This window comes from Cyprinus carpio, chromosome B12, assembly GCF_018340385.1.
Source record: "Cyprinus carpio isolate SPL01 chromosome B12, ASM1834038v1, whole genome shotgun sequence".
Lineage (NCBI taxonomy): Eukaryota > Metazoa > Chordata > Actinopteri > Cypriniformes > Cyprinidae > Cyprinus > Cyprinus carpio.
The window spans coordinates 19,260,145-19,284,009 of record NC_056608.1 but is presented as its reverse complement, the minus strand read 5'-3'; the positions used below and the strand labels follow the sequence as shown (position 1 = coordinate 19,284,009).

General features: G+C 37.2%; 1 protein-coding gene across 6 annotated transcripts; it reads left to right on the top strand.

The window, feature by feature from the left end:
• Positions 1-424: 424 nt before the first annotated feature.
• Positions 425-18,058, top strand: LOC109079780 (protein transport protein Sec24C-like). 6 transcript variants are annotated; one of them, XM_042735887.1, is made up of 26 exons: positions 425-583; positions 1,673-1,731; positions 3,736-3,927; positions 4,145-4,231; positions 5,080-5,197; positions 5,403-5,572; positions 5,661-6,413; positions 6,558-6,700; positions 7,261-7,329; positions 8,301-8,412; positions 8,575-8,702; positions 8,785-8,923; positions 9,016-9,131; positions 9,979-10,103; positions 10,250-10,441; positions 10,756-10,849; positions 11,108-11,224; positions 11,456-11,626; positions 11,739-11,835; positions 13,279-13,424; positions 13,552-13,690; positions 14,537-14,655; positions 14,791-14,970; positions 15,056-15,247; positions 15,464-15,553; positions 16,028-18,058. In XM_042735887.1, exons 2-26 carry the CDS (start codon positions 1,707-1,709, stop codon positions 16,166-16,168), a joined length of 3,855 nt encoding a protein of 1,284 aa, XP_042591821.1. In that variant the 5' UTR covers positions 425-583; positions 1,673-1,706; the 3' UTR covers positions 16,169-18,058. The 6 variants fall into 6 exon arrangements, with proteins under 6 accessions (XP_042591821.1, XP_018950440.2, XP_042591823.1 ...); XM_019094895.2 differs by lacking the exon at positions 1,673-1,731; XM_042735889.1 differs by lacking the exon at positions 4,145-4,231 and having other exon boundaries at positions 16,028-17,663.
• Positions 18,059-23,865: the final 5,807 nt, after the last annotated feature.

Sequence of the window (23,865 nt, the reverse complement as noted above, 5' to 3'; positions counted from 1 at the left end):
ATAACAAACAATAAATTGTATTGTTATAAATCAGTATTATTATTATTACAATATACTGGAAATTTAGAAATTGTATAATTATTAAAGGTGTTCCAAAGGTAGATTGGTTTGCTAAATATAAAAAAACACAGTCTGGGTAAACGGCAAAGCAAATATTCCAAATATCTTTAATGGTTAGATTTAGTGCAAAATAAAAGTATGCACTATATATCCGCAAAAACTTTCTTTTTTTTTTTTTTTTTACAGACTAATTTACTGAGCCGTTATTTCAGGTCAGATAGCAATTAAGCTACTGATAACGCGCTCTCTCTCTCAAAAAAAAAAAAAAAACTTATTGTAGGCCACCGTTTTATTTTTCCAAAAAGTGAAAGTCTTCCATCGTCAACTACTACTTCATCATGACCGGATGTGGACGTGGCATACATTCTTCTCAGTTCTTCCGGTGCACGCTAGGAAGGGATTAAACGTCCGTTTCGCTGCTCTCTTTCCGTGAAAGAACGGCAGCCCTATCGCGTTTAGCGGCGTTTAGAACCGGAACGGCGTCCTGACGACTCGTTCGTTAACTCTTCGAGCTGTTTATGAGGTGAGCTGTTAATCGGCGACGGATATTTGTGTTGTTTTTTTATTTGGTTATTTATTTTGCTGTCACTGTTAGCTTAGCTTAGCACATTCAGCGCGAGCCGCAGCTTCGAGTCATTTAGGAGTTTAATTCATATTTAATACATTAAAGTGACACATTTTGCTGTAATTCATACGATATAAGGGCGTATTAAGGTGAGATGCGTGTTGGCAGACCCAGTGGGTAATTTACTGATTCTGTTTTGATAACCAGAAACGATAAACATTCCAAATTAGCTTAGCAAGAGGTGAGTGAGTGAGTGGATATAATGTGCTCATACGCCACTCGGTGATTTTAAACACGAAGTCAGTTATTAAATCCTAATGTGTGGTGTACCTCAATGACTCAGTAGTATATTATTCAGCTTTAATAGCAGATGTGTCGTTGCTGCAATGCATCAGCTTGACTGTTATGATTTTGTTTCTCAACTTCTTGATTGACATTTCAAATTCTAGTGTCTTAATATCATCACCTTAGTTTATTTTTAGTTTGTTGATTTTTATTATTATTGTTGTTGTTTTACAAATTTAATATCCCTCTTAATTGCTTCTGTTTTCCAAATTGTTATGTAAGAAAGTGAAAGCGTGACATGGTGGTGTGAAATACTAATTTTCTTTTTTTCAAGTTGGGAATAGGATGTTCACCTAAATCAACACACTAAACAACTTTAATGGAAGTTTCTGTGAATACTGCTTAAAAAGAGAATTTCTGTTATGTTTGCCATAGTAAATTAATGTGTATCTATGGTAACTGCCATATGTTTTCTTTTTAAACCACGCCCCCTATATATGAATGCTTGTTATATGTAAATTTTTGAAAGGATGCTGCTTTTCTAGCAAGCTTTGTGGTAAAATCCACAGATGGACAAGCAGTTTTTAGTGGCACTTGCTTGTGTGATTGTCACTGTCTTTAAGCCTTAGGGCAGGAAACCAGTTGGTCAGGAGACTTGTGACTCCAGTTTGAGTCTCCGACTTGAGTTTCCCTTTATGTATCGTCGTCACTCATGTTGTGATCTTGTATATGACTTGTCCGATTTCTTCTGTGTATATTCAGGTCATCCAGCAGGCCTGTCATTTCATACAGATAGATGGAAAATGAACATGTTTATCTCCGTAAGTCCTCGCACATGTGATGCTGTATACTATTACGGTGTCCATTGCCTTGAATTATTCAACATTATTCAAGGCTGTGCTGTGCTAACACTTCTTTGCTATGCTATTTGCTAGAAATGAGTAGTAGTAGTTTTAAAGCTGATTTATTTAAAAAAAAAAAATACATCTAGATATTTTATAATTGCTGGTAAAACTACTTTTCTATCTGAATTTTGTGGGTTTTTGTAACCTCTGTTAAGAAAGCTAATGTGCTGGAAGTAATTGTGTCATTTGACTCCGCTTCTGTTTCATTGATGTTTGTGAAATTGATATGTGGGAGACACTATTAAACACCATTATATAAGCAGCTTCAGGAGTTACTCTAGTAAACTGTTGAACTAGTGAGTTGAAGAGTCTCAGATGTTTGGGGTGGGTGTGGAACACAAAATACGTCAGACGTCTGTTATGTGCTGTGAATGTTATTTGGGTGTGCTTTCTTTGAAAGTAGGTTATGATTTTGAGTATAATTTTCTTTAAATGATACTAAGCCTATACAGGCCTGAAATTTCAGTTTGGAAACGAAGATCATATTTCATAGTTTAAAGTTGGCATGAAAAATTGATCTTTTTACTTTCTCAATGCATATTCCTAGCCTACAATGAATGACTCCAAAGACCAAATTTTATCCATCAGATCATCAACGTGTAATAACTTGCCCGATTTTGAAACAACTTCATCATCTTTGGCTGACGATACTTACTAGGCCTTGCAGCCTTTTTGTTAATGCTTATTAATAACCAAATAGCTGTTTGGCATCATTTTAGGTCATTTTTGAGTATTGTAGGTGATACAGCTTTTCTAAACTCCTGCAATAAACTAAAAAACTGTTAAAACTATTCTACAAAACTTTAAAAAAAAATACAATACAATTCACAATAAAAAACTATATCATTCTATCAAATAAAAAGTAAATAATTCAAAATTCATGTTTAATTCAATTTATTAATTGCTGTTTCTTGGTAATTAATTGTGAAAAATATTACTTTAAGGGGCTTTATTTATGATTTGATGTAAATATTACTTTAAGGGGCTTTATTTATGATTTGATGTGTAGATGATATGTACATTTACCACTAGGCCTAATACTTCCCCTGGAGTACTAAAGGAATCACTTTTCTCTTTATACAGGGGTGAGATCTGTAATAAATGTGAGTCTGGACCACAAAACCATTCATAAGTAGCATGGGTATATTTGTAGCAATAGCCAGCAATACATTGTATGGGTCAAAATGATCTATTTTTCTTTTATGCCAGAAATAATTAGGATATTAAGTAAAGATCGTGTTCCGTGAAGATATTTTGTCAATTTCCCACCGTAAATATATCAAAACTTAATTTTTGATTAGTAATATGCAGTGCTAAGGACTTCATTTGGACAATTTTAAAGGCAATTTTCTCAGTATTTAGATTTTTTGCACCCTCAGATGACAGATTTTCAAGTACCGTAGTTGCATCTCGGCCAATATTGTGCTATCCTAACAGATAATACATCAATGGAAAGCTTATTTTTTTCAGCTTTCAGATGATGCATACATTTCAGTTTTTAAAAAAAATTACCCTTATGACTGGTTTTGTGGTCCAGGGTCACAAATATGTTTTGCAATAATAAATGAGTAATTTTGACTCTGATTCCAAAAATGAATGTGAAATTCTCCTTTTATTTGTTTACTCATCAACTTCTGTGTGTTGTTTGCTTTTAAAAACCCCAAAGCTTTTCCAGCTTGAAGGGTGAAACCGATTTTCTGGCAAATTTCTCTTTTATGTCAACATTTACTGCACTGGCCTGAGCTTAAATGATTAGTCAGGAGTTTTGCTGTGCCAGCAGCAAATGTCTTTAGACCCCTGAAAGCATCAGAAAGACTAACAAGACCTCTTAAGCTCTTCTCAAAGCAGTACCTCATAAATATAGATTTACTTCCTCACTTTATCTTTATCATTTTTCCTCTGTTTCTGCCCTGTCTTCAGAGGTTAGGGATGAACTGAGAATGAATGTCAACCAGCAACCTCACATGGCCACTCCTTATGGGCAGCCTCAGCCTGGGTATCAGGGCTACCCCCAGCCAGGATATGGGGGTGACCATGTGCCATCAGGATATCCGGCTCAGTATGCACCTTATAACGGGCCAGGCTCTGCCTACCAACAAGGTCCACCGCAAGGTAAGGGGGTGAAAGTACAAAATGATTGTGACTGGTTAAGAAAATGTGTTTATGACAGGTTATTATAATTTAATGTGAGCTTAAGTTCAGTCTGTCAGATCTTTTTCGGAGTGCAAGCGAAGTCAGATTTCTCCCTCCCAGCCTCCTCTTTTTACCTATCATCTCCTGTTTTCACATTTCATTCCCATTTTTCACTGCTCTCTCTCTTGTATTGCAGGATATTCTCCTTATGCAAGCTTTCCCTCTAAGACTCTCGCAACAAACTTAGTCTCTGACCTGTCCTCCTCCTCTCCTCTTGATCTAGGTAACTGGTTTAATTCTGCTTAGCAGCCTGTCCTCTTCCGTATTCCCTGCAATTCATTTTTGACTGCAGTGTGCGGGATGGCTGGGCAATCAAACCACAGGATGCAGTCAAAACTCAGCTGTGGAAAGGCATACAGGGAAAAACTGTCATCCTCCCTGGCTGATGATCTTTCCACAATTAGACTATTTCCCCCATTTTCTCTTTCATCAATACTCTTAGTATATAACTGAACAGTAGTATTTTAATCATTCTTTCATAATTGCGAGGTCTTTATTTCCCTTACATGTGAATCAAGGGAGTTGTTTGACTACTTTTGTGTGTTTGTTATACTTGTATACAGGGTCCAAATTTGACACTGGCTTAGTGCCAAATGGAAATAAAATTGGCTTTGAGTCGATACAGTGTTATGCACACAGTTGGCTAGTGACATAAGCAACTGCAACTTTATACATGGTTTATCTTGATCTGTAAGAATCTGTACAAACCATTCACTATAGAATATTTACCATCAGAAATGTATCTACAATTATAATAATCCCTAAAATCCTTTATTTTTCTAAACATCAAAATAATCCCATTGTCATGAAGAAAAAAAGCTATAAAGACTTTTCTGACCTATAATATTTTTCCTTCCCTTCTGTTCAGCGTAGGTCCCACATTTTTACAGCTGTTTATTCTTCTTAATAAGTAGAAAAAAATAAAGAAAAGGACCAACAAGCAAGTCTCCATATTCTAGGCTGCATTATTTGCTTAAATTGTTGCTCAAAGTTAATCATAAAAGGTTGGAAATAAAATGTGTGTTGTTGGGATAATAAACTATTTAATTATTTATTGCTGGTCCTGTAAAGGTACGAGAGGACCCCCCACCTCAGGGGCACCACCTGTCTCAGGTGCCCAGAACTATTCTCAGTTTGGGCAAGGAGAAAATCAGAATGGACCACCACCAATGGGTGCTCCACCACAGAGGTCAGTGACACATCATATTAGCACGTAACTGTGTCCTTTCTATCAATTTATTAGAAATTTAGCCTATGTGTTGTCATTTATGTGGCTGATATTACATAAATGGGTTATAAATAAATTCCATTTAATGCAAATTAAGTCTTATTTTCATTGTTTTAGCAGCATTGTCATGTTTCTTACTTTGATCTTATTTTAAATGCTTGTTTAGGCCTCCGGTGTCTCAACCTTACACTCCAGGTGCAGTGAATCTGCCTGGTCCTCAACACCCGTATGGCCAGCGGTTTGGAGCTCCACCTGTCAGCATGCAGCACATGACCAATCAGATGGCCAGCATGCAGGTTGGCTCCACTGCACCCTCCCCTGCAGGCCCAGGCTATGGTAAATAACTCTTTGAAAATTTTAACATCATAAAAATATCTAGAGCATCGCTGTGTTTGACAGTTTGTTTGTTCTTTCTTTTTTCTAGCCCCTCCCTCTGTGTCCCAGGCTGCTGTGTCTGCTCCCTACACAACCTCAGCCCCACCCACATTCACACCACCTACCACTGCCACCTCACAACCACCCCCTACTGAAGCTCTAGCTCAGGCTCCTCCTCATTCATACTACGGAGCTCTGCCACCTGTCCAGCAGCCTTTCCAAAATGCTGTCCCAACTTTCTCCTCCGCTGGCCCAACTCAGCCCCAAGCTCCACCACCGGTTTCTCCACAGTCCTTCCCTCAAGCTCCGCCTATCTCTCAGCCTCCTTTTTCCACAGCCCAGGTACATCCAGGTCCCACCCAGTCATACAGAGGCCCACTTCCTTCAACGCAGTCCTCTTTCCCAAGACCACCGCATCCCACATCCCAGCCCTCTGCATTCCCTGCAGGTCCACCGCCCACCTCGATTCCATCTCAGCTCCCAGGAGTCATGCAGCCCCAACCGCCAGTTTCCCAACCCTCACCTTACCACTCAGGTCCCCCAACAACCTCTACTGGTTTTCCACCACAAGTTGGTGCTCCACCAAGGCCTTCCTTTCCTGGAATGCAGGGCCCTCCTATGGCATCACAGGGGCCTCCTATGGCATCACAAGGGCCTCCTATGGCATCACAGGGGCCTCCAATGGCACAGGCTAATCATATACTCCCTACACAACCTGGCATGCCACCTGGTCCTATCAACGCTTCCCTGTCAGGGCCACCACCACAGCCTGGAATGCAGGGATATCCTCCTCAGCAAAATGGTGAGCATCAGTGTTGTTACTGTTAGGGATGCACAATAAATATCGGCACGATATTTAATGAGCATCTCATCAGTAAAGCCGGTTCAGGAATCTGCGGTAAATCCCTACACGTGCGTGCTTTCATGTGGCTAATTTCCCTACCAGGTGCTTTCGGGCAGGTCAGAGGTCCTCAGCCTGGTTACACAGGACCATATCCTGGGCAGCCAAACTATGGAGCGCCACCCGCAGCACCTGCTTCAGCACCAGCTGCCCCAAAGAGGCTTGATCCTGATTCTATCCCAAGCCCGGTATGAACACTCCACATCTGACATGCACACAAGGCCACTGTCCACCATACCTTCTCCCACACATCTATTGTGTTGATTTTTTTTTTTTTTAAGTGTGTTTGTTTAATATATTTATCCATCATTTTCAGTACTAATGCACTTACACACTCACACATACAGATGTACGTTATCAATCTGTAAAATAAATATCTATGTAAATAGGTGTGTGATGTGCTTGTGTTAAGAAAGGCTTCGCTCTGGAGTCTCCTGTGTCTCATTTGCATGCATTATGGCGGCTATTAGTAACAATAAAATCCAGATTCATAGATTTTTCAAGGCTTTGAAACTCTGCACGTGCCGCCTCACAATAACTGCACACATGTCTCTTACACTGTCTGCTAAACAGTGTGATTAATCATCAATAATTATAGGCTTGGAAAAAAACAGAGGAACTGTAACTGTGGTTACACTTCTGTTTATCTACTCTGCTCTTTCTCTCTTTTTTTTTTCTTTTGTTTTGGCTTCTCTCTCTATCCCTCTCTTCTCTTATAATTTGCTGGCTAAATTGTTAAAATGTAAAGCAAGCCTCTGACATGCCGCCTGTGCAGAAAACAAGACATAGAATAGACCCAGACGCAATCCCAAGTCCAGTAAGTGCCTCGTGTCTCTCTGCTGTTCTGTGTTGTTATACTGTATCCCAATTTCTCTGTTTTTACACATGGGGATGCCAATGACTCTGTCTAGATGAACAATATTTTATTTCTTCTTCTTATAGAGCTGACATAATAGCTTTTGTGTAGCAGACAACTTCCTTAATGAGATGGACACATTTGTATAACATGAATTCTTATGTTAGTCCACCCAAAAATGAAAATTCTGTTGTTTTTTCATATTTTTCCAAAACTGACTTTCTATCTTCTGTGGAACATAAGATATTTTTTGTCTAATGGATTGTTTTCCAATCATTCACGTTCGTAACAACATGCGGGGAGTCAATGATGACAGAAGTCTCTTCAAGTCCTAATTTCTTTGATTCTAGATGACTGACTTACATTTGACTATTTTTTTTAGACTGGTCATTGGTGTCAACCAAAACCGTCCGTATTTACACTCTTGCATGCAATATAGTAACAGTGTGTGCATGACTGACGTGTTCTTATCTCTAATATAAGCATTGTGGCCCATCGTTTAAAGGTATATTCTGGGTTAGATGCTACTCAAGCTCTATCAATGGCATTTTTGGGATGACAATTAAATACAATCATGTATTTAAAATGTTAACTCATTTCCTGGGTTTAGGGCTCATACCTGCAGCACTTCATGCTCTTGTTGTGAAAGTCTGTGGGACTATTCAGTAAGAAAGCGTTTGGTATTAGAGCTAAACTAATGGGGAATGCATTTATCGGGTGTTGTCAATGAAGCTTAATTTATTCAACCCTGAATATTCCTTTAATCTGGTTTAGATGATCAGATGTGGTGCTAAACCTATAAATTTACTGATCCTGTTTGGATTAGTTCTATACAAGCATAAAGAGGCTTATCGGGTGAAAGGTCAGGGTGTGTTGTTTGTTCATGAATAAAGGTGTGTCACTTTTTCATAGGCCGGTGTTTGCTCTCTCAGATTCAGGTTATCGAGGATGACAAAGCAAACAAGGGAAGTGAACCTTTTACTACAGGGGTCAGAGGTCAAGCCCCACCTCTTGTCACCACCAAATTCCAAGTTAAAGATCAAGGTAAGAATAGAGAGAAAATACTTTCAGACATTGTTTGGAATGGAAAATTGCCTTGCTGTATGTATAGTGCATGCTATTTTTTTATTGTATGTAAAACGATAAGCTTTATTCCATGATGTTATAGTTCTTACTAAAATATGCATTATATTAATCTCTCCAAAGGGAATGCAAGTCCACGCTACATCCGTTGTACAGCCTACAACATGCCCTGCAATTCCGACATGGCCAAACAGTCCCAGGTTCCCCTGGCTGCTGTCATTAAACCCCTGGCCCCTCTGCCTCCAGATGAGGTAAAAGTCCACATTCGTTTTCCTTTAAAATGAATACAAAAGGATATGTGTGTAATTGCATGTCATTCCTTTTCACTGGCAGACACCACCATATCTCGTGGATCATGGAGAAAGTGGTCCCATCCGCTGTAATCGCTGTAAGGCCTATATGTGCCCGTACATGCAGTTTATCGAAGGTGGCCGTCGTTTCCAGTGTGGCTTCTGCAACTGTGTCACCGAGGGTTAGTAATGCTCCAGTAACATGCTTATCATGTTGAGTTCATCCTAATCGACATCTAATGTTTTGGTTTCTGTTCTTCTTTCCCACTCCTAGTGCCTCCCAATTACTTCCAGCATCTGGATCACACAGGGAAGAGGGTGGACTGCTACGACCGACCAGAGCTCTCGATGGGCAGTTATGACTTTATGACTACTGTGGACTACTGTAAGGTACAGTATATGTTAGTGATGCACCGATCATGATTTTTCATGGCCAATTCTGATACCAATTTTTTTTTTACAAGCAAACTGGCCGATTCCAATACTGATTTTACGATTTTTTTTTTCTTTAAGCAACAAACAAGAAAGAAGGAAAGTATACATAAACAAGATGTTTATTTGGTATTTAACAGGCCAAACTGGCTTTTGGTTATTGAAAACAATATCTGTAACCATCTGAAATGAAAGGCAACAACTGCATAGTTCTACAATCCAAACAACACAATCAACACACATTCTATAATCCAAACAAAGATGTTTCTCAATCAGCATTCAGTATTTGTTTTAGTTTTTAAATTTGTGACAAAGCATTTCAGCTTTGTCACAAGTTAGTTTGTTTTGTTTCTCATCCAACACATGAGAAGCTGAGCTGAACAACCTTTCACTGTCTATGCTTGTGCAGGGCACGGACAGGTACGCTCGCGCAACTTTAGTGAGCACAGGAAAGCGGCTTTTATTTGTCCGCCAGTACACCAACAGCTGTTCGCTTCTTGTTATCTGTGCCTCCTCTAGTGCTGTACGGCTGCCCGTGTCCTGCGCACAGATTTCAAAATACTTCCACACAAATGACATGATAGCGAATGATTACAATGTAGATTGCGAATGATTACAATTGGAAAAAAATTGCCGATCGCCCAATTGCCGATCGCGCATTTTAAGCAAAAACCAGCTGGTTCTGATTTATGGCAGGTCAACCGGTGCATCCCTAGTATATGTTCCTATCATGCCACTACAATCTTAAGAAAATTCTGTGCTAATATGTATTGGATTGCTAATTTTAAATATGTTTTATTGACAGAACAACAAGTTTCCTCAGCCGCCAGCCTTCATCTTCCTGATTGACGTGTCCTACAATGCTGTGAAGAATGGCACGGTGGGAATTGTATGTCAGGAGCTGAAGACACTGTTGGATTACTTGCCAAGGTGAGAGTTTAAACAAGAAGCAGAACGATCAGAATAACACAGAACATTCATTCATATCTGCAGAGAGATTTTTTATGTTTATTTTGCATGTGCAACAAAACATTGCATGTGTAATTGTGATATTGCCTTTTTATTGGTCCCTGTAGAGAGAATCCTGATGTGGAATCAAACATTCGAGTTGGCTTCGTCACCTACAATAAAGTGCTTCATTTCTATAATGTGAAGGCCTCCCTTGCCCAGCCTCAGATGATGGTAGTTTCAGATGTGGCTGACATGTTTGTGCCCCTACTGGATGGATTTCTGGTCAGTGTCTCAGAGTCCAGGGTGGTTATTGAGAGGTAGGTTTCAGTTTTTGTACATTATTGTTCAAAAGTTTTTTATTTATTTATTTTATTTTTTTATTTTTGTTCACCAAGACTGCATTTATTTCCTCAAAAGTACAGTAATGTAGTCAAATTTTATTGCAATTTAAAATAACTGTTTTCAATTTCTTTAAAAAAATCCTTTTGAATGGCATTGTATTTCTAGTGAGTACACTTTAACATCCACTATTTAGTAGATTTTTTTTCCATGTAAGCTAGGGTGAAAGCTAGGATACCTGAATTTTTGATCATCAAAGTATATTGTTTATGAAAATGTATGTTGCCACCAGTTTGTTGGATCAGATCCCCGAGATGTTTGCAGACACACGGGAAACGGAAACTGTGTTTGGGCCTGTCATTCAGGCCGGGCTAGAAGCACTCAAGGTATTTGATCTTACTGCATCAGTGCAAATTTCATAGTTCATAGTGAGTGTACATCATATGAATGTTAATGATTCCTGCAACGCATTGCAATTGAAAATGATGCCAACCTTGTGGCCTTGTAGTAATTAAATAGAGCATTTCTGTATACAGTGTTAATGGAAGAAACTTGGTTTTACATTTTATTTTGGTTTGAGTGTTTCGTGTCCGCTCGGAGTGGAATAATTCAGTAACGGTGACATTTTTTTCTTTGTCATCTAGGCTGCAGACTGTGCTGGAAAGCTTTTTGTTTTCCATTCGTCTCTTCCCATTGCTGAGGCTCCAGGCAAACTGAAGAACAGGGAGGATAAGAAACTAGTGGGCACTGATAAAGAAAAGGTACCATGACCTCTTCCTCTCAAATCTTTACTGCTTATTACATAGTGTGTGTCTCTGAAAAACACAATGTTGAAAGCACAGCGGCAGCTGAAAATGTTTTGTCATCAAGACTTTGACAGCTATGGGAACATTGTTACAGAAAGCTTTCTAATGTGGTATTTATTAGGTAGTTTTAAAGGACCCTCTCCATACGGCACATTGTGAAGTTCTCATCTCATCATTCTTTTGCAGACATTATTCCAGCCCCAAGTTAGTTTTTATAACACTCTAGCCAAGGAGTGTGTCGCACAGGGTTGCTGTGTGGACCTCTTCCTCTTTCCCAACCAGTATGTTGATGTAGCAACATTAGGAGTGGTCCCCACTTCAACAGGCGGCTCCATCTACAAATACACCTACTTCCAGGTATGAGAGAACTGTACCGTCTAGTCATTAATACATACGTGATCAGATCAAAGAAATCTTCTTAACCAAAAACAACATGCACTGTGATTAGAGAGACTATGGTTTGTTTCAGGCTCCATCTGACCAGGAGCGTTTTCTCAACGACCTGAGGAGAGATGTGCAGAAGCAGGTGGGCTTTGATGCAGTGATGAGGGTCCGCACCAGCACAGGTGAATACACAGCTCTGTACACCAGATTTTTAATTATTGCTTGATTTTTCTTCATCCTGCCATTTACCTACCACATATATTTATTAGGGGTGTAACGGTTCACAAAATTCAAGGGCAGTTGGTTACGTCGCAAAGTTGGAAATATTTCTGTTTTAAACCATGAAGGCGAGCCAATGTATATCACACACAAGCAACGTGCAAATTTTGCGCAGGAGTTATGCCGGTGAACGTCTTAATCTCAGTCAATTCACTATACAGAAAGTGAAAGTAAAAACTTAATGAAGGAGTAATGATGGAGCTTAAAGCATCTGATGCCGCATATTCTCTCAACCACGAGAGACGAATCTACTTCAACATAATGCTGATAACGGTATATAGCTTACGGTTTTAATTTAGTCCCTTAATATTTCTAATATTACACAGTGAAAAAAAAAATGAGAAGAAACGTATTTTGTGTTAAACAGATTGTTTTTGAAAGCTGGTGCTTTTTATTTCATTGATTTTTATTGATGACTGCAGTATAAATATTTTAATTGTAGGCCTATAAATCATTGTATAGCTAATAGACCTGTATTTTAAAGTTCCTTTTTTAAAAACATTTTAATTGAGGAGTACATATATAGCCTAATCTTTTGTTATCCTTGCAGCATGTCAGTTATTTGGTAATTATTGCAGGGCAAATTAATTGTAATTTAAATTTAATAGGCCTAATAAAAGTAACTTCATCATCATCATCATAATAATAACAATAATAATAGGCCTAATAAAAATAAGAATGTAACAGGCCTACATTAATTGGAAATGCCAAATATCTTAATATTGCCAACAATTTATGTTTTTGACAATAGCTCTAGCTATCATCGATACAAGATCATCGTCTGGGGTGTGTCTTTCGACGCACCCCAGCAAGGGGAGGTTATCACGGGGCAGACAGCACGTTGCCTGTTACGTCGTTTGGGCTGCCTTGTTGAGCGCAGTGGCACTGAGAACATTGTATTTCACACACTTTAAGCTGTTTTATTTTCCAAATGTAATACGATTAGTCCGGTTTGTAATGAGCACCGAACTGAAAGCCTCGTACAGAACGGTTCAACATGAATACGTGTATCATTACACCCCTAATATTTATACACAAATGTTCAAAAGTTTAGGGGTCAGTTTGATATATATTGGTGGCATTTATTTGACAAAATTACAGTTGGAAATTTGTTTTCTATTTTAATTTATTTTTAATTTATTTCTGTGATGCAAAGCTGAATTTTTAGTCTGCATTGTTACTTCCTACCTCACCAAGGTGTTCAACAGATCAGCACAAATTTCAAAATGTGTTTTATCATTTTATTACACACATCTCCAAGACATACCAGCCATGTGACCTTTGATCAGTTTTTAATGTATGTACTGTATGTAAAGGAGTTTAACTGGTGTGCGGTGCTGTGACAGGTATCCGGGCGACTGACTTCTTTGGTGCCTTCTACATGAGCAACACCACTGATGTAGAGCTGGCAGGACTAGACTGTGACAAGACTGTAACCGTGGAGTTCAGACATGATGACAAGCTCAGCGAGGAGACTGGAGCTCTAATGCAGGTGTGTGTGTGTGTCTACTTTTGCACACACATGTGAAGTGTCAGCTACACTGAGTTCCATCTCATTTAATGACTTCAGCTGTGCTGACCTTTTTGTCTGTACTCTCGTTCTCTTGCTCTTCTTTCAGTGTGCGGTTCTGTACACCAGCTGCAGTGGTCAGCGACGACTTCGGATCCATAACATGGCAGTGAACTGCTGCTCTCAGCTGGCAGACCTGTACAGGAACTGTGAGACTGACACCATCATCAACTTCTTTGCCAAATATGGTGAGTGAAACCACACGCATCCTCTCACACTGGTCGGATAAACACCACCTCACTGCTTCCTGCACTAGCGCTCTGTGGGCCACCTCTGTTATTTTATTTTTTATATAGTTTTCAAAAGCTACAGCTCCCTTCCAGTCTACCTATTCAATATTATTGCTTTGGTTTTTGTTTGTTTGTTTGTTATCTCAAAACCTAGAGTGTTTTGTTTTTCTTTTTTTCATCATCTTTTGCTTTTCAGTATTATTGATTCTTTTTGTTCTTTTGGTTTCATCTCATCCATTCTATCTATTCAAAAATACAGCTCCCGTTCCATTCTTTATTAATCATCTTTTATTTCGATATCTTCTTTTCATTTTTCATCATTTTTTGTTTTGGTGTTTTGTTTTGCTTTTTTTTCATTTTTTATTTATTTATCAAAATATACAGCTCCCTTCCAGTCTATCTTTTCTGTTTTGGTTTGTGTTTTCAAAACCTAGAGCTCCCTTCATAGTGTCTCCGCATCTTGCTTTTTCAAAACCTAGAGCTCCCTTCATAGTCTCTCCGCATCATTTAATTACGCATGATTGTTTTGGTTTGCTTTTGGCTTTGTTTGGTTTTTGTTTTGTTTTTGAAATGTAGAGCTCCCCATTATTCCTACAAAATGTAATGGCTGCAAAATGTAAATTGTCATAACTTTAAATAAAATGATTGACAACCATTAGCGCTTACCTATTTGGCATCTCAGTGGAGGCTCATAATATAGGCCATTTTCATGAAAATGTTTCGAAGATAGATAGTTTACTTTTTAATGATGTGTTCTGGGACCTGATTTGAGTTTAAGGATTATGTTGATGTATGTGTTTACAGCGTATCGGAGTGTACTCAGCAGTCCTACCAAGAATGTCCGTGATAGTCTGGTGAATCAGTGTGCACAGATCTTAGCCTGTTACCGCAAGAACTGTGCCAGTCCATCTTCAGCAGGGCAGGTAACTATAGAAAATCATAGTGCCATAACCCCACACAAAAACACACAAATCCGTTTTGTTAATGATTAAATATCTTCAGTACTTGTCACATCCTACATTGTGCTGATATTTTCTTATCTACTTGTCTGCATACAGTTGATTTTACCAGAATGTATGAAGCTGCTGCCCGTGTACCTGAACTGTGTGTTGAAGAGTGACGTTCTGCAACCCGGGGCGGACGTCTCCCTGGATGACCGTGCCTACCTGAGACAGCTGGTCAGCACTATGGATGTGGCCGAGAGCCATGTGTTCTTCTACCCTCATCTGCTTCCGCTGGTGAGACACAAACAACGTAATATCAGCACATTTGATTTTGTAATTAAGCTGTGACAGTTACGGTACTTTCTTGGTTTCTCAACAGCAAAAGCTGGATGTTGAGAGCATGGCTCTGCCTATGGCAGTGAGAGACTCAGAGGAGAGACTGTCTAGGGGAGGAGTGTACCTGTTAGAGAACGGACTGAATATTTTCCTTTGGGTGGGTGTCAGTGCCCAACAGGAGCTGCTTCAGAACATCTTTGGCACACCGGCCTTCAGCCAGATAGACCCCAACATGGTACGACTCCTTATAAATATATATATATAATGTAAATAAATGATTTGATTTTTTTTATCTCGTACAGAAGCAGTTATATAGCTCGAGTATTACTTATGAGCACATATGAAACTTGAATCCTTTACCATGGATGCTTGACATGTTTTTGCATGTTGCATTTTGTTTTTAAAAACATGTGAACATTTGCAATTTTTATTGTGTGTTTTGCTGATCTAGACCTCTCTGCCGGCTTTGGATAATCCTTTTTCAAAGAGACTAAGGGAGATTATCGAGTCCGTCAGGGCACAGCGCTCACGATACATGAAGGTAAATACGTCACAGGGCTTGATATTATGCTTTTGCAGATATTTGTGATTCATGCATCTGAAAAGATTGTTTACTTTTCTGAAAGCTTAGGACACTTGTGTTGAACTTTTTTTTTTTTTTCCTCAGTACAATAAAATTATTAGCAAATGAAACGAGCATCAGGAAGTCAAGATAATCCAGGAATTATGCATGACCTTGATTTAGGGGAAAAAGGGAGTAGTTTTCCGTCCAGACTAATGTTCATCTGTAATGATTTGTCACTCGTGATTACAGGGTGACATTTGAGTCCTCATAGGAAAAAAAAAACTTTTTTTTTTTTTTTTTATATTTTAATTTGTATTTTTTTGTTTATTCATTCATTTAGTTGTTGTTATACATTTATTGAATTTTATGTATTTTTTATTTATATTCAGAATTTCACTACTCTTAAGTACTTTTAAATTAATATACTTGTAAATAATCATTGTCTTTCAGCTCATGGTGGTGAAACAGGAAGACAAGCTGGAGCTGATCTTCAAGCACTTCCTGGTGGAAGATAAGAGCAACAGTGGTGGGGCCTCTTACGTGGACTTCCTGTGTCACATGCACAAGGAGATTCGTCAGCTCCTGAGCTAGGAGCATCAGGTCCCCACTTCTCCTCCCTTGGCTCTGTACTCAGAAGCGCTTTAACTTTTAATTTAACATAATAAACAAAATCCCTTTGCCCATCATCTTCTCTCCCTCAAGTATAATCTCATCCACGTGACTCTTGAGGAAGAAGCCACCTTGTAAAGGAAATGTTGCTCCGTCAGATTACAGTGTTCTGTTGGTTTTAGTGGTGAGAGTTTTGACCCGAATTTCTCCTCCTCTCTTTCGATGACAGGCTCGTGAGACTTTGTGTGTGCGTGAGTGTGATAGAGAAGGAGATATGCTGTTGTTACTGCTCTAGAGCTGATCTGTGATCAGGTTGCGAAGCCTCAAATAGATCTTAAACCGCTTCTTCAGAACAAAACAGCTACTGGGTTTTTGAGTGTGTTTGACTGTGAACGTCGATGTTGATTGTACTGGGTGTTCTGTGAGAAACACTAGCACTGATTAATGGTCTCTAGGTACCGAAGGACAGAAAAATAACCGCATTAGAAATTAATCTAGACCTACTCGGAATACAGTGAAATGAAATCCCTCATCTTATTCCAATATGAATCAAAAGATAGAAGTTAGATTCATTTTTTTTAGATTCATATTTCATTTTTTTTTATTTTTTTCTGCTTAAGTTCTGTTTCCTTTTGATTATCTCTCTCAGCCTTGGCCTTACTGATGCTGTCTCTCCTTTTTCATTCGTTATTCTGTTTATCTCATCTAATTTTTGTCATTTTCACCTTTTTAAAGTGTGCAAAAAACCTAATAGACTCTATGGGAGTTTGAAGTGTGCTGTTAATCATTCAAAATGTCTTTTACTCTGAGAAAGCATTCGAAATAAAAGTCTATGCATCAACTTATCTTTAAAAGAAAGAGGGAAAGCTGTTCAAGAGCCTGAGCTGAATGTTGCGCTTCCTTTTTCTCCTTGCTACCACCCTCATTCTCTATAAGACGCAGATATGCCTAAAACTGATGTGTTAGTGATATTTCTGCCTCCTGATGGAGAATATGGATCCCTATGGATGCCCGGACTTCAAATTGGATTTCAAATTAGCCTCTCAGGAGGATGGGAGTTGTCAAAACCCTAAAGATGGTTCAGTAATTGGGCATATATTACAGAAGCATTCAGACATTCATTCAGTTCCCTATTAAATTCTCCTTTTTTTTTTTTTCTTTACTGTATGGTCTGGTAGAAACCTGTATACTACATGTGCTTGTTCATGTATCCGATATGATTTAATATTATGTTCTAAATCTGTTAAAGGAGCTGGTGGCGTCTCTCTGCTCTAGGGTATTAATCTTTGTGTAATGGAAGCCTGTGCTTAGACTGGAGTGCGGGACTTATATTTAGAAACTCACCATTTTTAACCGGTTTTCCAAGTGAGCGAAGTCAAGCACATGCGAAATTGTGACCTTAAAAGCAATCAACACTGAATACCTTGTCATCACATTTATTACATGTACAGAATTAAAAATCACATTTTAAAAATGATGTCAAGCTAGTGTGCTTTGTTGAATCTGCATATGATGTTTGGGTTGAATGGTTTTTATTTAATCCTTTTTTTTTTTTTTTTTTTTTTTTTCAGTGCTTAAATTTTTTTTACAAGCTCATCCTTTTCCTTTCAAAGACATTCTGAAATATATCTTCATCTCTATCTACTATTACAGAGCTCTTTTATATAGAAGGGTGAGCTGGTGTGTTTATCAGAGGTGTATCCTAGTGAGGTTCTCTTTAGAACGGAGGGAGCAGCCTTTATTGAGGGTTTTTTTTTTTTTTTTTTTTTGTCTCTAACCCATATATGGTTTTTGTTGGTCATAGACTCTTCAATGTCTTTCAGAGTTGTCTTGTTTCATCTATGCCTCCTGACTGCAAATAAATACCTATATCAATTCATTGATTGACTCCTGCGCTCTTACGAATCCATCCATACAGTGCAATTTATTAGATTTTTTTTTTTCATCTAATCAGTTAGCAGACACTTTTATCCAAAGCGACTTACAAATGAGGACAATAGAAGCAATCAAACCAACGAAAGAGCAACAATATATAAGTGCTATGACAAGTCCCTTTTAGTGTAACATAGTACATGTAGAATGTGTTTTGTTTATATAATAAGTAAAAAGTAGGTAGAAAAGGAAAAAGGTTTTTGATAAAATGAAAAGTAGATAGAATAGAGAGTGTTCTTATGAGGTTCAGTATTAAAAATGTGATTAACATGCTACAGAAATGTGAGGTAAAAGTCACATTGAGATTCTTATCAGTTTAACATCCTGGCCTAATTTTGATGTATCTGTTTCAGATGAAGTGAATAAATAAAAATAAACCTTAAGCTGCGTTGTGTAACCGAATGAGCCAGACTTTAGGGGGAGTGATCTGATTGTTGCATTAAATGTATGTTTATTAACTCTCTCAGAGTTATAAGAATGATGGCATGTTATATAGTTGACTACTCTGTATGCTACAATTAAAAAAAAAAAAAAACATTAATTGATTTTATTCATTAATGCAGTAAACTGGTCAAAAATGGAAGTAAAGATACTGATATTTTGTTACTAAAGATTTCTCTGTCAAATAAATGCTGTTCTTTTAAACTTTCTATTCATCAAATAAATCCTGAACAAAAACATGTTTTGCAGTTTCCACAGAAACATTAAGCAGCACAACAGTTTTCAACATGATAATAATAAGAAACATTTCTTGATCAGCAAATTAGCTTATTGGAATGATTTCTGAAGGCTGCTGACACTGAACACTGGAGTAATGGCTGCTGAAAATTAATTTTTTCCATCACAAGAATAAATGACATTTTAAATTAATAATACAATAGAAAATAGTTATTTTAAATTGTAATAATATTTCAAAATATTACAGATTTTACTGTATTTTTGATCAAATAAATGCAGGCTTGGTGAGCATAAGAGACTTCATTCAAATATATTAAGAAAATCTTACATCAGATTTTTTTTTCTGTCTAGTAATTTTGATTTATACTTTGGTTTGCCATTTTGATAATACTTAAATATAATGTCAGAATTGAATGCATGTACGCAGCATAAATTCTTTTTTATTACTTTTTAATAAATAGTAATCTACCAGTGCAGACGTGATATTTTAAGAGCCAGTAAATGAAACTAGCAGCTGCATTCTGTCTCTCTCTCTCTCTCTCTATCTCTCTCTCTCTCTCATGGACTTGATTAAAAAGGATCTGCTGAGGCACATCAGCTTGAGGAGTTTTTGTTTTCATGTCTCTATCGCTCCCATCCTGAAATGTGCACAGTGTTTCTCTGCCAGAGTCACATATCAAGGCCATCTAAATGCTTGTGCACTTCTAAAAATTCTTTTAAAAATACCCTTTTCCACACAAACGCACAGTATTTCTCTTCTGGGAAAAAGAAACATGGTTGTGACATAAGTTAAAGACTATTAGAAAGAATGAAAGAAAAAAAGAGAAGCCCTTTATTATGTCTCGTCCATTAAATACATCAACACAGAACATACAGTAAATCACATGATTTCATGTGGTTTCTATATATGTGTAGTTTATATGATATGAAGTGGAAACTGCTTCCTTTCACCATATTTTTCAGCCTCTCTCTTGTTCATTAAAAGCCTTTCTTGAACTTCCAGTGTAATAAATCAATATCTGTCAGTGAGACAGCTGTATTATTAGAGAGGCCAGATCATGCTGAGCATGTGAATGACTTGTACAGTATATTTCATGTAAAAAGTACATCACACTGAAGTCGACTACATGAAGGACTTAAATGATGTTATGAATTTTTTTTCCTTTTTTTTTTTTTTTTCTTTTTTTTTTTTTTTTTTTTTTTTTTTTGGAATACCACCCATAAAATATCACTACTGCCTAACAGATGTCACAGAAATTTGTCTGGACAAATCACACTGGATTTGGAAATAATAAAATGTGAATTTAAAAAATACAGTGTAAAATAAATGAAAAATATACAATATATAAAGTGTGTTATTTTTTTTCTCATAGTCTAGGGCTATATATACACACATACATATATATATATATGTGTGTGTGTGTGTGTGTGTGTGTGTGTGTGTGTATATATGTGTGTGTGTGTGTGTATAAAATGAAGTGTGTATATATATATGAGCTTTTTCAAAGTCTTTAAATAACAGCCCCAGACTTTGAAAAAAGCAGAAATAAAATATCTAATATATATATATATATATATATATGAAAAAAACAAAGTGTATTCTTTAGATTTTTTGGGCTTTTTCCATGGTCTAGGACTGTTAAAATGTTTAAAATATATATTTAAAAATATAATATATAATATAAAAATAAATATACATTATAGAAAATACAAAGTATTTATATTTTTTACATAATTTATATATAATTTATTACATTCACTTTGTGCACTTCTAATTTAATATCAATTAAGTTGCAATAGTGTGATACAGGGATGTAGGACTAGATTTAATGTAAAAACAATTGCTTGGAATGCGACCACTTTTTTCAGTGTTTTGCAACACATACATCACATGCACAACTGGTGGGTTGGATCTTGTATGTTCTGTCCAGTGACGTGCTGCAGGCTCTGTGACGTAATGGAGAGTGAACCCGTGGAGACTGGGGCTCATGGAGACTTCCCTGTTTGTGTGCAGCAAATCAGGCCTTTGACACCTGCTGTGAGTTCAGTCGCAACCCACATCAGACATTTAGCATTAACAAGACCCCTGCCACCCTCATCTCTCTCACACACACAAACCTCACGTTCTGCTTTGAAGCCTGCCTCTCTCAGTCCGAAGCAGAAGTGATTAGTCTCTGTCCCGAGGGACTGATGTTTAGCTGGCCTGCTGACAGGACTGTGTGTGTGACTGCTGTATTATCTCACCTATCTGCTCACTGACGCTGCTACCAATCACTAAACATTTCTTCCTCACTTTTAATACATATGTAGCCTATTTATAATCCAATATGTTAAAATAATCGAAATCTTACATCGTATGGCTTGTTAGGGAGAGATATGCTTTTACTTTTCTTGTTTATTTGAAATATTTTATGGCAGAACCCAATTATGTATTATTTATAGGAACTCTGTGTGGAAAATTAACTAACTCTAACTAAAGGGACACTAGTCATTTTTTCACATTATTATAAATATACATAAATTATGCATACATACACATACAGTATATATATAAAACTGAATATATACACACACATATATGCAATATATATATATATATATATATATATATATATATATATATAATATACATTATTATATTTATAATTATAAATTATAATTAAACAATACATTAATACATCCCTTTAATAAAAAATTACTACAAAGTTTAATACAAAATTTAAAGACTGGCTATAAAAACAATAAAAAAAAAATGTTAAAAAAAATAAATAAAAACAAGCCTGTTTTTTTTCTGTAAGGAATGATTTGCACAGTTTGTCCAGCAGGTGTTGCTGCTGGTATCGGTGTGATGAAGGATAGTAAACACACACACACACACACACACACACAAGCTGTTGTTCTGTCCTCGCATAGCCTCTTTCTGTCATAATACATTCAAATAACCGAGCGTTCACACGGAAGCGTCAGATCTGTGTGTCCTCGATTGAGACCTGCAGATGAACTTAAAGTTTCTTCTTAAGGAGACAGAATGAAGACAGAGTTGCTGCGCCATCTGCAAGTGTCTGTATGTCAGGACAGCTTTCTCCACCCACCAAGATGACCACCTGCCCACCCGAGCATCATCACCTGTCAGCTATATGGGTCACAGCTGTGCATATGCACGCGTGTGAGCCATTACTTTTCCAATCCTGAATCCAAAATAAGACAGAATATATAATTCCATATTTATTTTCATTTCCAATCAGAAAATTTAAAAATTAAGATCGATTTCAGTGGTTCTCAACCTTTTTGACTCGAAGGTCCCCCACTGTCCCCCACAATATTATACAGAAATTAATGTAATATATATATATATATATATATATATATATATATATATATATATATATATATATATACATATATATACATATATATACATATATATACATATATATACATATATATATATATATATATAAAATTATAATGTTTTATATATATATATATATATACATATACATATACATATATACATATACATATATATATATATTATATATATATACATATATATATATATATATATATATATATATATATATACATATAGCCCACCCTTAAGCCATTTCTTTTAGAGAACTACAGACAGGTTTCCCTTCTTCCTTTCATTGCAAAAACATTTGAACGAGCTGTTTTCAGCCAAGTCTCTGCCTTTCTCACACAGAACAACCTCCTCGACAGCAACCAGTCTGGTTTCAGAAGTGGACATTCAACAAAGACTACCTTGCTCTCAGTTACTGAAGCCCTAAGACTGGCAAGAGCAGATTCCAAAACTTCAATATTTATCTTGCTGGATCTGTCCACTGCTTGTGACACGGTTAACCACCAAATCCTCCTGTCAACTCTATTGGCAAAGGACATCTCAGGAAGCGCACTCCAGTGGTTTGAGTCTTACTCATAGATAGATAGGTCCTCTAAGGTATCTTGGAGAGGTGAGGTGTCCAACTCACAACATCTAACTACTGGGGTGCCTCTGGGCTCAGTTCTTGGACCACTTCTCTTCTCTGTCTACATGGCATCACTAGGTTCTGTCATTCAGAAACATGGCTTTTCATATCACTGCTATGCTGATGACCCTAAACTCTACCTCTCATTCCATTCAGATGATCCGACGATAGCTGCTCGCATCTAAGCTTGTCTAACAGACATTTCTTGCTGGATGAAGTATGAAGTATTCCATCAAACCCATTGTATCATCACAAGTTCACCATCCAGTTAGGCACATCAAACATAACTCCTTCAAAAACAGCCAGAAACCTTGGAGTTATGATCGATGATCAGCTGACTTTCTCAGACCACATTGCTAAAACTGTCTGGTCCTGCAGATTTGCTTTATTCAGCATCAAGAAGATCAGGCTCTTTCTTTCGGAACATGCTGCACAACTCCTTGTTCAAGCTCTTGTTCTGTCCAGGCTGGACTATTGCAATGCTCTCTTGGCCGATATTCCAGTCAGTTCTATCAAACCTTTACAATTAATCCATAACGTGGCAGCAAGATTAATTTTTAATGAGACAAAAAGAATGCACATCACACCTCTGTTTATCACTTTGCACTGGCTACCAATAGCTGCTTGAATATAATTCAGGGCATTGATGTTTGCCTACAAAACCACCACTGGCTCTGCACCCTTTTACCTAAATGTATTACTTTGGACTTATGTATCCTCTAGAAGCTTGCGTTCTGCAAGTGAACATTGCTTTATTGTACCATCCCAAAGAGGCACAAAATCATTTTCACAGAATTTTATATTAAACGTTTTCTCCTGGTGGAATGACCCGCCCAACTCAATCCGAGCATTTTCAAGAATCAGCTAAAAACACTTCTCTTCCAAATTTTTGTTTGTTTGTTTTTTGTTTGTTTTTTTGATCCTCTAACTCTAGCACTCTCTATTCTAATTCTATTCTACTATACACACACCTACAGTATATATATATATATATATATATATATATATATATATATATATATATATATATATATATATATACAGTACAGACCAAAAGTTTGGAAACATACTATTTATAAT